Below are 13,491 nucleotides of genomic sequence, written 5' to 3'. Positions count from 1 at the left end.
AATTTTGTTATTAGTAAATAAATATTTATAAAAATAAACCAAAATGGGTGAAGATTTTATGTTAACATAGGTATTTGCACGAAATAATAATAATAAATAATCATTTCGTTGTGAACAAAAATAAGAGCCGTCTTATTTTATTTAGTTCACAGAACGCCAAAGGCACTCTAACTTTATATACATACTCGCATTAGAATTTGAAATATTTTTATGTAAAATATACTTACCTACTTAAATATAACTAACACTCACAATTAACAATAATCAATTTTTTCAAATAGGCCAACAACTTAGTTCTATTACACAAAAATATAATAAATTACCTAATTATAAATACAGTAGACTCCCGTAAGTTCGGCCACCTCGGGACCGGACCCTAGGCCGAACTAACCGATGCTTATCTAAAAAAATGCCAATTCATAGGTCTGGATCCCGCGTATGAAAAAAAAAGTTGATTAATAGCAAGCTGAAAATTTGTTAATAGCTTAATGGTGTCTAGTCAGACACAGTTTGATGTATGGGAACACTGGAACAGGGGCAGTTTTAATTGTGGAAGAGGTTAAAAATTTGGAACGGTCAGACCACGAAAACGGCACATTTATTTTGTCCCACAGAGCAGACTTAAACTCTCCGAACAGAGATTAAACTCTCATGAAAAAATCAGACGGCTATTTATCACCTGTCATAATTCCTGTCATTTGACATATTCTACATGTTCCACTCATTAAAACACCCATTTGGTGATAAATAGCAGTCTGATTTTTGCATGAGAGTTTAATCTCTGTTCGGAGAGTTTAAGTCTGTTCTGTCGGACAAAATAAATGTGCTGTTTTCGTAGTGTGACGGTTCCAAATTTTTAACCTGTTCCACAATTAAAACTGCCCCTGTTCCAGTGTTCCCATATATCAAAGTTTGTTCGACTAGGCACCCTTAAGCTATTAACAAATTTTCAGCTTGCTATTAATCAACTTTTTTTTCATACGCGGGATCCAGACCTATCATTGTTTGTATGGATCTAGCAAAAACAAAACACTTGTACATTAACGACGTTCTACACCTTCGGCAAAGAATTAAGGATTTGCATGAAATTTTAGTATGTTATAGTTTACTTAAAAAAACTAAAACTTGATTTTTTAAAAATTGTTTTACCGTGCCGTTTAATTACTATTAAGGGTCAAAGTTAAGTTTTAATATGGGCTCTTATGGGAATTCTTAAAAAGTTAATAACTTTTGACCCAAATTTACGATTTTTAATTATTTGTGCTTAAATTAAAGGTTTTTTTGTAAGGAATAACATATTAAAAAATGAGGATTGTTTACCGTACCATTTATTTTTAATTTATTTATTATAATTAATTCCGTAATTTATTATAATTTATTTTTATAAAGTATTCAATACTGAAACATATGATTTGAGTATTCTGCTATAAATGCATTGTTACCAACTTTCGCTTGCATATAAGTTTCCCCCCTTTCCTCTGAGAGGCATACCCCGCAACGAAGGTGTAGAACGTCGTTAAGTAGAAGACAACACAGAGGAATACTCTGACATATATTTAACATATTATATGAAAAGATAGACCGTTACAAAAATACTATAAAACAATACTTGCAGAACTCTAGGCCTAATAAAATTTAAAAATATTATTGCACATTGGTGGTTAAACACTTAAAAAAGTAAGTAATTTTTTTCTGAATTTTCTTTTATAATGATTTTTGATGTGCAAAGTGTGTGACTAATGCTCAGAGAGCCGGCCGGACTAAGCGGAGACCGAACTAACCGAGGCCGAACTTACGGGAGTCTATTGCAAACACTACTTTCCTATGGAACAACAATAACGAATTCTTAAAATAATACACGACTGCACTGAACAGATATCGATAAAGATAACAGAACAGATAAGAGAAAATCTGACGCAGGTTTGTCAAAATGGCAGTGACAATTTCTCTGTTGCCTAATTAGTTATTAGTTATATAACATATTATATAATATGTTCGATTTCTTGTTAGAAATAAAAAAATTAGTAGGTCCAAAATGACACAAAATCTAGGCATGGGATAAAGAAGTTTATTTGAAGAAAGTGTATTTTTTGTTCTTCTTAATGGCGGTACAGGCTCGTTTTTTTAATATTGTATTTAATTACAGAACAATTTCCACATACTAATATATTTCTCAAATTGGGCTCTGTACCGCCATTTTTTATTATATTACTAATATGTGTGCCAAATATCTCGACAAAATATTCAAAATTACAACCGCAATCTTGGACCGTGTTTGTTGCTATCTGTTGATCGCTACTGTAGCCTCTTAAAGATGCTCCATGGCAAGAGATATCGTTCCGATGAGGAAGTAATCGTCGAAGCTGAAGCCTATTATGAAGACAAAAGATAAATCGTTCTCCAAGGACGACATCTAAAAATTAGAAAAGTCTCGGAATGATTGTATCGCCAATTGTATTTAAAAAAGTCATTTTTGCAAAAATTTGTTGTTTTCCTAGTTAGGCCCGGGACTTGACCGACGGGTTATGTAGAAAGAAAAAAACTTGTTAATTAAATTGCCATTGCCATTCAGCACTTCAACCACCTTAATATTGCACTACATATTACACATTTTAATATGGTTTTTTTAATTGCAGATTCAGTTTCAAATTCGCTTATCAGTGGAATAAGCACGATGCCTTCATTTCTCGACATGGCAGAAGGCGATCGAGATATAGAAGAAGACGATCTCATACCACCACTAACTCCAAGTGATATTTCTAGTGATTCAGACCTAGACCATAAAGAAATGAGTATCGATTCCTCTCATTTCAACGGAGATAGCTCTTCAGAAGAAGAGAGGTTTCTAGATAACACCACAGTATTCCCCACAGATTTTACAGATGATTCTGGAAGCGCATCTCGATTTGCCAGTGTCAGATCGAACATCGGTCAGTTAGTCTCGAACGTTTGGAGTTACGCAGGGTCTAGTAACAAACCCGAGATCAAGAGACAGAACAGTAGCAGCAGCAGTAGTGAGTTCGAATTTGTTAGTTCATCGGATCTTAAAGAATAAGGCTACGTTTCGTCTAAGTTTTTTCAGAGGAAATCGTGTAGCCATTTTGATTGATTTAGCAGCTTCAGCTGAGGATTTAATTAGCGATTGGTATTAATAAGAGTAATCTGGTATTACTTTTCTAACATGTGGTTTATTATAATTTATTTTTGTTTTTTAGGATGTTTATGTTTAATAAAATATAAAAACACGATGAGTTACTTATTATTTAATAGAATACACTGAAAACTTGTAGCATATTAATTTTCCTCAGTGTAGCAGGTTCGTTTTCCTTAAATTTCAAATCGTGGCCATACCTGTAGACATCTGTGCTAGTCCTCGAGTTTTATTAATTAGTTTAAAGTCTATAGGGATGAATAGTATACGCCGGCGTTATCTAACTGCCCCACGAACTACCTGGGCCCATTAATCCCAAGTACCTGCTACCCCATCGCCGAGAAAGTTGGGGATTAAGTATTAATGACCGGAAATTCCAAATTTGATTATAGTTGAAAGTAAGAATATAAAAATTTTCAGTTATTCACTTCAGTTTCAAGTATTACGGTATAGTGTCCGGTTTTGTCCGTTAGTGTTTAACTTTTAAATGGCGAATGCGACGACTATGTTTAGCCAAAGGGGAGAACTTTTATTAATAATTAATGAATATAAATATTCAAAGGCCCTTGTCTCCAAATATGGAAAAGTTAGATGGCGATGCATCAAAAAAGGGTATCAACAAAAAGTGTACACAAAGGAAGGTGATGAAAATTACGTTATTCTTGAAAAAGCATCGGTGGAGCATAATCATGCTCCAGATATCCACGTTGACCGGCAAATTTTTAGTAATTCTACAAAGAGGAAAGCTGTAGAAGATATATGTGAAAGACCTTTAAAGATTGTCCACAAGGAATTGAGGAAGGAAAATTTCAGCAATTTACCGCTGACGACGAAAGACATTTCTTGCGTTTGAAGAAATATCTATGCTGCAAGACGAAAATCCACACCATCATTGCCCAAGTCACAGGAAGAAGTTCTACAAGTTTTAGTGAACTTAAATTTAAAAACAAATACAGGTGAAAACTTGTTTTATCTACGAAAAATAATTCCGCAATTTTTAGTTCGCAATTTTTAGTTGCTTCACAAATCTTTACTTTTTGTGTAATGTAGATTCTTTGTATGTAGATGGAACTTTTCAATACTGTTCTAAATATTTTTGTCAGATGTTTATAGAGACCGACCGATTAATCGGCATCGGCTTCGGCCACCTTCGGCCAATATTTAAACCTTCGGCCAAAATTCGGCTTCGGCCAAAACGAAGCCGAAGGTTTCGCCGAAGGTGGAATAATAAAATGCTCTGAGTATACTATACTATATAAATAATCTCTAAACAACATGCTTCGGCGAGACTTTGAATAATATTTACACTCTATTTTATACCCTAATAAACTAAAACGTTTTACAAACTTTCAGGTAGTAGGTAGGATATAAATTTTAACAATAGGCCAAGATGTCTGAAAGATCTTCATTTGAATATTTCTCACGTAGTAAAATTCTGAGAAACTATAATAATTTTATTGTATTTGTTAAAACTCAAGATTACTGGTGTTTTGACTACCTAAATATTAATGGCAAAACATCGACCATCGACTGTCCCTACTATAAATGCAAATATTTAGTCACCTTCGGCTCAGGCTTCGGCCAAAAAAGTAACATTCGGTCGGTCTCTAGATGTTTACTATAGGTACATGGCTACAAAAATGGTTTTATGTTCCTCTAACAGAGGCGTGCGGTCCATGGAAGCGGGGGAAGCACCGCTTCCCTATACTTCGATATAAGAAAATATATTATTAATTAATATTTAATTATCAACAAATTTTCCCTAATCTAAATAATCTATTATGCAGGCAATAGGATCGAAGATATTAAAAATTTATCGCATAAACGAACTCAAATAATAAACACAATTTAACGCATCCTATACCAAGGGTCCGTGCCTGCACGGAAGCTCTTTTCAAAATCATCGCAGTTGATCCATCCAAAAGTTGGCCAGGGGTGGTCAGAGTTTAATGACCGCACCCACAAGTCATCTTGAGTTCGCGCGAATTTTCTTACCCTGGAAGCGATTCTCTGGTCGCCTTACGGCCAGCATTTACTTAAGTCAGTCGAAATTCGTAGGGTTACGAGGCGACGTTTTTTTTAATTGTAAATTTTGTGCTGTCGTTTATCTTTTTCTGCAATGGAAGGAGCGAGTGGACCGTCCTGTGGATTTATGAACAATATAGACAACTGTATTTGTATTGTGTGTAGTTTATTAAAAAAAGGATTTTCAAGTCGAAGTTATCAAGAGAAAGTGGACATTATGAAGTCTGGTAGGTCAAAGGAGCCCATTAATTTGGAGACAAAAGTGGAAAAATCGACAAAGGATTTACCAGACATTTCCATGTGGGTTTTTATGAAAAATATGAATGGTTAACTGGCTGCAAAATTGTATCAAAATTATTTTGTTGGCCCTGTATTCTTTTTAATACAAGCGAAAAAACACATTGAGACTCGGTCGGCATTACAGATTTAAATAATTTTCACAAAAGTGTAAAGCGACATGTAAATAGTAAGTGCCATTTAAGTGCTACAATTAAAGAAAAAACATTCGGGGCATATCGCATTGAACATAGTTTGGACAATCATTTAAAAATAAACCATAGACTTCACAATGAAAGCGTTAAGAAAAATAGGGATGTGTTAAAACGGTTGATTCATGTAACTTGTTTCTTGGGAGAGCATGAATTAAGTTTCAGAGGTCATAATGAAACAAGTGAATGGGCCAATCGAGGAAATTATACAGACCTTGTAAATTTTTTGGCAAAATATGATGAAACCCTAAAAAATCATTTTATTAATTCCACAGTTTTCCGAGGTACCTCAAACAGAATCCAAAACGACTTAATTAAATGTACTGCTGGCGTTGTAATGGATCATATTAAAAATGAGATAAAAAAGCTCCATTTGTTTCAATTGCACTTGATGAAACAACAGATGTAACCCATTTTTGTCAGTTATTAATTGTTGTGCGATATGTGGTTGATGGTATTCCTCAAGAGAGATTTTTAGAATTCGTGAACATAACTTGCGATCGGACCGGACTGCAGAGGCTATGTTTCAAATTGTGTGTGATACTATTTCTAAGCTAGAATGTAATTCCAAGCTTGTCGCTCAGAGCTACGATGGTGCTGCAGTAATGGCTGGTCAGTTAGCAGGTCTTCAAGCTAAAGTAAAGGAACAGTTTAAACATGCAATTTTTGTTCACTGTTTAGCACACAGACTTAATTTGGATTTATCGTGAGGCATGGATAATATTAAAGACGTTAAGTTTTCTTTTCGACGCTAAGTGGCATCCTATTTTTCAAAATCATCAAAAAGAACGCATGCTTTGGATATGCACGTTCAGAAAAGGTTTCCAAAGTTGCTCAGATGAGATGGAACTACAATGGACGCTTTAGTGCAAACGGTGTTTCAATACCGTGATTCATTGATAGACTTTTTTCAAGAAGTTTGGGATAATAAAGAAAAATGGGATGCTGAGAGGGGGGGAAGTGGATAGTCTGGAGCATTGGGGCGGGGCGGAGTGACTGCCGCTTCTAGGAGTAAATCCTCCTCTCCCCAATGAATTGTATCACCCGAATGTCTTTCTCAAGGGGCGTGCAAGTCTCTCAAGCTGGGTTAAACACTATTGCTTGCTTGCTTGCTTCGTTTTACAGGTAATTTTTTATAGTTTTTGTTTTTAATCCATATAAGTTAAGAAGTAGTATAATATATAGAAGTAAGAAAATAATTTTATACTCTTATTGAATCGCTTCCCCTTCCGAAATTGTCACCGCACGCCACTGTCCTCTAATATTTTGTTTGTTACCAAATAAATCACAGTAATCGTACAAAAGTAATTTTGATACAATAATAACAATATGTACAGATTTGAATTTAAATTTCAAACCGAAGCGAATAATTTCTGATTTTGAAATAGCAATTCAAAATGCAGCCAAGTTAGGGTGGCGCGACAATATTATTTTTTGTTGCAAATTTCATTTAACACAAAATTGGTACAGAAAAATTCAAAATTTAGGTTTGTCCTCGGAATATAAAAATCAAACTGTTATTGGAAAATATTTAAAATTGTTTTTCGGCATTCCTTATTTAGATCCAAATGATGTTGGTGACTTTTTTTCTGATGAACTTTTTAATATTATGCCAGAAGATGACATAGTTTTGCAATTTTGTGATTACCTAGTTGATACCCAGGCAACCAAGTGACGTCAATAACGTCGAGGAAACGTCAGCTTTTGGTTGAATATATACACGTGTTTGAAAATTACGTCGTATAAACGTCTTTTGTAGGTGATTTTAAATACGTAAGATTAATGACGTTAAAATACGTTTAAAAATACGTTTTCATTTAGGACAGCCCAAGTCTGACGTCACAAAAATGGGAGGAGCTTAACGGGTAAATGCTGATAATGGTAATGTTGTATATTGACGTTTATAAGCTTAAATTGTCATAAGAAATTTTTCATTTATTGTTTACGTGCTTTGTGTGGTAAAAAACGACTGTTCAGTTAGATGTTTAGTTGAAGAAACGTGTTAATTAAGAGATTTTTATTCGTTTTTCTCAAGTGAGTACCCAGGCAACTAAGTGACGTCATATAACGTTGAGGAAACGTTAGTTTTTGGATGAATATAACACGTGTTTGAACATTACGTCATATAGACGTCTTTTGTGGGTGATTTTAAATACGTAAGATTAATGACGTTAAAATTACGTTTAAAAAACGTTTTAATTTCAGGCATCCTAAGTCGGACGTCACAAAATTGGTAAATTTCATTTAGGTATGACGCTAAATGTTCATAAGAAATTCGTGTCTTGTGTGATAAAATAAAACTTATCATTTAGATATTTAGTTGAAGAAACGTGTTAATTAAGAGATTTTTATGCGTTTTTGCTCAGTGAGTTAGTTTAATGCAGTAATTCTTCTTGACAACTATTTGAGGTTATGTTTATTTGTTTTTAATTAAGCGTTAAATGAAGATATTAAGACAGCGTTAAATTAAGATATTAAGTATGCTGAATAATTTGTTAATAAATTATTTATTAGTTTCATATATATGTTGTTTCAGTTTTGACACAGTAAGTAGGTATGTACAGGTAGGTAACTAGTGAAAATTCTATAATGTGAGGGCTGGTACAATCATGCAGAATCAATGTTGCTTCTAGCGCACAAGCGATCTTAAACAAGTGGTAGTATATCTTCGACGCATGGGAAGTACGCCTACAGGTTTCATGTTACCTATTTTTTATACTATTTTGAAACATCTGAAAGAGGTCACTTTTTGAAAGTATTAAGACGTGATTTTACCGACGTATAAAGGTCGTCATCTTTTTGACGTTTTAAAATCGTCACAATTATGACGTCAAATCGATGAGACAAAAACACGTGATATTCAACGTCAGTACTACGTTATACAAACACGTCAATTGGTCATTTTTATGACGTGTTATCTACGTTATAAAAACGTCGTTTGGTTGCCTGGGTAGTGACAGTTTAATGCAATAGTTTTTCTTGAAAACGGTTTGAGGTTATGTGTTTTGTTTTGGTGAATATTTTCTGTTAATGAACTAATTATGTGTTATCGAGTTTAATTAAATTAATTTGTTAATAAATTATTTAATAGTTTATATGTTGTTTCAGTTTTGACACAGTAAGTATACCTTAGCCTATAAGCTAAATTTAAAACAGTTAAATGAAAAATAGCAATACCAACCCATATGAATAATTATTATTGTGTATTTTTAAAACCATAAAATGAAAACTAATCTAAAAAAAAGACATAGAAACTACGTTTTTATATAACGTATATAAAACGTGATAAAAATGACGTCAGTTATGGTGGGACATATTCACGTGTGACTTTCGACGTCGAAAAAACGTGACAAACTGACGTGGTTTGGTGATAATTATGACGTCTTTTCAACGTTTTGTAAACGTTATTTGGTTGCCTGGGTAATTATTTAACGGAAGATTAAACATTTCCAACTTACATGTGGGCTTAAAATTCATCATCTCTTATATTTACTACAAACGCATGTGAATCATTTCACTAGAAATTTAACGAATGTTTTTATAAATCACATCCTGACATATTTAAATTTACAGACATTTTGTTAAATTTTCAAGCAGAAGTATATGTGAAAATTAGAACTGCACATAGATTGAATACAATAAAGTAAAATAAAAACTATATGTTCACAAAAATATTATCGAAGTACCTAGGTAGCGTAGGGCAGTTCGTAGTCGCTTTTAATCCTACTATAAAACTGAACCCATTAAAATCTAGGTAGCGTGGGGGAGTTCGTAGTCGCCCGTATACGCTTACCCGATAATTATTTTTTCTAAAAATGTAGACAGTTTTTATGACACACTGCTTTCAAATCTCTCAATTTTTAATTAAAAAATGTTTGGATACCTACCCAGGCAACCAACTTACGTCATATAACGTCGAGGAAACGTCAGTTTTGGTTGAATATATATACACGCGTGTTTGAAAATTACGTCATATAGACGTCTTTTGTAGGTGATTTTAAATACGTAAGATTAATGACGTTAAAATAACGTTTAAAAACGTTTTCATTTCAGACAGTTTAAGTCTGACGTCACAAAATTGGGAGGAGCTTGTTTGTATTACTCCAAACAATTTCGTTAAATAATTTTCATAAGAAATTTCTCATTTATTGTTTACGTGGTTTGTGTCTTGTCTGATAAAATAAGACTTTTCATTTAGATATTTAGTTGAAGAAACGTGTTAATTAAGAGATTTGTATTCGTTTTTGCTCAGTGAGTTAGTTTAATGAAGTATTCTTCTTGACAACTGTTTGATGTTATGTTTATTTTCTGTTAATGAACTAACTACCTGTGTGTTATCGAGTAATTTGTTAATAAATTATTTATTAGTTTGTATGTTTTTCAGTTTTGACACAGTAAGTAGGTATACTTATATAAATAGTGAAAATTCTATAATGCGAGGGCTGGTACAATCATGCATAATCAATGTTAGATTGCTTCTAATGCACAAGCGATCTTAAACAAATGGTAGTATATCTTCGACACATGGGACGTAGACCTATAGGTTTCATGTTACCTCTTTTTTATACTACCTATTTTGAAACATCTGAAAGAGGTCACTTTTTGAAAGTATTAAAGACGTGATTTTACCGACGTATAAAAGTCACCTTTTAGACGTTTTAAAATCGTCACAATTATGACGTCAAATCGATTAGACAAATACACGTGATTTTCAACGTCAATATTACGTCATAGAAACACGTCAATTGGTCATTTTTATGACGTGTTATCTACTTTATAAAAACGTCGTTTGGTTACCTGGGTAATTACCTCGAACCATAAGCCTTTCTTCGAATAAGCCCTTGGAACCCACATAGTGCTATTAATTTACTATAAGTCTATAAATTCTCAAACGCACACAATTTCAGGCGTTTCTCAGTTCTTCGTCGAAATCACATGTGACGTTAATTTGTTTTTGCATTGAAAAACCCAACTCGTGTTGGTAAATCGTAAATTAATCTTCAAATTTGTTCAAACATTATAATAATTTTTTTAGTGTTAGAGGTTTTTTCGGCACGCCTAATTTCGAAGTGAGCGGCCTTCTTAAGGGAGGTCCATGTTATTTCTCTTATAAATCTACAGAATGTAATGAACAGCACCATTCACTGCTATACATAGCAGAAGTTTGGTCTGATAACAAAAAGAATTCTGGCCATGTCCACAGACTCCCTAATAACTGCTTTACCGAGTTAATCTGGAAAGAAGCCTCGACAGGGAGAAGGACCTTAGGATGCGATGGAAAGGTAACATGGTCAGATTTAAGAACAATGGGGCTACCCACTGACCCAACTATCATGGATAGCTGTTCAAGATGGAAGCATTGTGCAGTTGGCCCAGACCTACTCTCTGGGTTGTAGTGCTATGAAAAGAGAAAAAAATGTTTCTTGTTGGAGGAGGAACGCAGAAAAACAAGTTGACGCTACATATTTCCTACTCAACTGGAATTGCTAATAACCTCTAGATATTCAAGTCACTAAATTGATTTAAGTCTTACCCTTAAAAAATATTTATTTATTAAACGGTAAAACTAGGGATTGCAATCCATAGCAGCATTTTCAATCCGGCTGGATTTTTGCAAGATTGGCCTGAATCCACCTGGATCCAGCAAAATGTGGAATCAAAATAAAAACACGATTTTAATGTTTTTTTTTTGTCTGTATGCTAAATTTCTAAACAACAGAAACATTAATTATTTAGTTTTTTGAAAGTGATACCTTAAAAACATAGGCCTTACTTACTTCGCACAGAACTGCACATATAGCTGATTGCGGAGAAAGCCCTTCCGGCCTCTGTGCTGGTCGGTTTTAAGGTCATCAAATAGCCATAGACCATTGACAAACGATCGCCTTTCACTTCTTCGGGCTCATGAACCGCCATTTTCTTTTCCAAAATCTTTTCGTAATCTTTTTGAGAACCAGTTTTTTTTAGCTATAAATGTTTGGTCTTTCTCGTTTCAATTTAATCTCAAGCTCTTGTTCCAAAGTAAAATTCACGGGCTCCGGATTAGTTAGCCCATCTTCTTCCATTATCTCTTGCACTGGTTCCACAGTTACTTGTTTATTTATACGAATCAACAAATTTTTAATCTCTTATCGCATTGCATTCTTTTTCGGCATGGGGAAGTAACCAGGGTTGTTTAGTCCTTCGTCATACTTTTTTTGATTTTGTAAATACACTAATGTACCTGTAATCTCATAGAGGCGCCGTTCCCTAATTCTGTTGCGTTGTGCCTCCGATAGATCGTCATTCAAGGCTAGAGTCCTGGCTATTCAGTTTGTCTAAGACAAATTTCATGGTTGTGTCGGCCATTATCAAAGTGGACTCTATTCTCAAAGAGCTTCTACAGCCGATTAAAAGTGGCGATTAACTCATTGATTATTGACCACTCGCCAGCAGATAATTTTATCGCAGAATCAATGTATATCAACGGTTCATCGATGCAAACTCCCAGACAACCAAACGACGTTTTTATAATGTAGATAACACGTCATAAAAATGACCAATTGACGTGTTTCCATGACGTAGTACTGACGTTGAAAATCACGTGTATTTGTCTCATCGATTTGACGTTATAATTGTGACGATTTTCAAACGTCAAAAAGATGACGACCTTTATACGTCGGTAAAATCACGTCTTTAATACTTTCAAAAAGTGACCTCTTTCAGATGTTTCAAAATAGTATAAAATATAGGTAACATGAAACCTCTCGGCCTACTTCCCATGTGTCGAAGATATACTACCACTTGATTAAGATCGCTTGTGCGCTAGAAGCAACATTGATTCTGCATGATTGTACCAGCCCTCACATTATAGAATTTTCACTAGTTACCTATACATACCTACTTACTGTGTCAAAACTGAAACAACATATATGTGAAACTAATAAATAATTTATTAACAAATTATACAGCATACTTAATATCTTAATTTAACGCTGTCTTAATATCTTCATTTAACGCTTAATTAAAAACAAATAAACATAACCTCAAATAGTTGTCAAGAAGAATTACTGCATTAAACTAACTCACTGAGCAAAAACGCATAAAAGTCTCTTAATTAACACGTTTCTTCAACTAAATATCTAAATGATAAGTCTTATTTTATCACACAAGACACAAACCGCGTAAACAATAAATAAGAAATTTCTTATGAACATTTAGCGTCATACCTAAACGAAATTTACCAATTTTGTGACGTCAGACTTAGGCTGTCTGAAATTAAAACGTTTTTTAAACGTAATTTTAACGTCAATAATCTTACGTATTTAAAATCACCTACAAAAGACGTCTATATGACGTAATGTTCAAACACGTGTTATATTCATCCAAAAACTGACGTTTCCTCAACGTTATATGACGTCACTTGGTTGTCTGGGCTTTTAAGCTATAGAAACTTTCCAGCATATGGAGCTACTGCCAGCGCGATAGAATGGCAAGTTGCCAACTCACGGCTTTGAATAAAGAGGCTAATGAAGACATTAAGTAACTTATTTCGAATTTGACACGTTTGCGGATCCGCGCTGCTGGATTCAGCACGGTTTGCTGGATCCAGCATGTAAAAAAAGCGCTGGATTGCTGGATCCAGTAATTGCAATCTCTAGGTAAAACCTTTTTTTTTACAATCATACATAAAATACTGAAATAGAACATACAAAAATAGTTAAATTAGAACATATAGAAATATTTGATATTTACAAAAAACAGTCAAATTAGTAGATTTTCCACCTGTCTACGAAATTTCGATAAAGAAACCCCTGTTACATCTACATTATAACAATTACCCAATCT

At 33.9% G+C, this 13,491-nt stretch overlaps 1 protein-coding gene across 1 annotated transcript in view; it reads left to right on the top strand.

Moving 5' to 3' along the window:
• LOC114325380 (reticulophagy regulator 3) overlaps positions 1-3,246 on the top strand; it is a 37,945-nt gene extending 34,699 nt beyond the window's left edge. Inside the window, exon 5 of the mRNA XM_028273441.2 lies at positions 2,637-3,246. Coding sequence (XP_028129242.1) covers positions 2,637-3,055 — 419 coding nt within the window. The 3' untranslated portion in view covers positions 3,056-3,246. The remainder of the gene's footprint in view (positions 1-2,636) is intronic.
• Positions 3,247-13,491: the final 10,245 nt, after the last annotated feature.

The sequence above is a fragment of the Diabrotica virgifera genome, chromosome 6, assembly GCF_917563875.1.
Source record: "Diabrotica virgifera virgifera chromosome 6, PGI_DIABVI_V3a".
Lineage (NCBI taxonomy): Eukaryota > Metazoa > Arthropoda > Insecta > Coleoptera > Chrysomelidae > Diabrotica > Diabrotica virgifera.
This window is presented reverse-complemented; position numbering and strand designations above follow the sequence as displayed.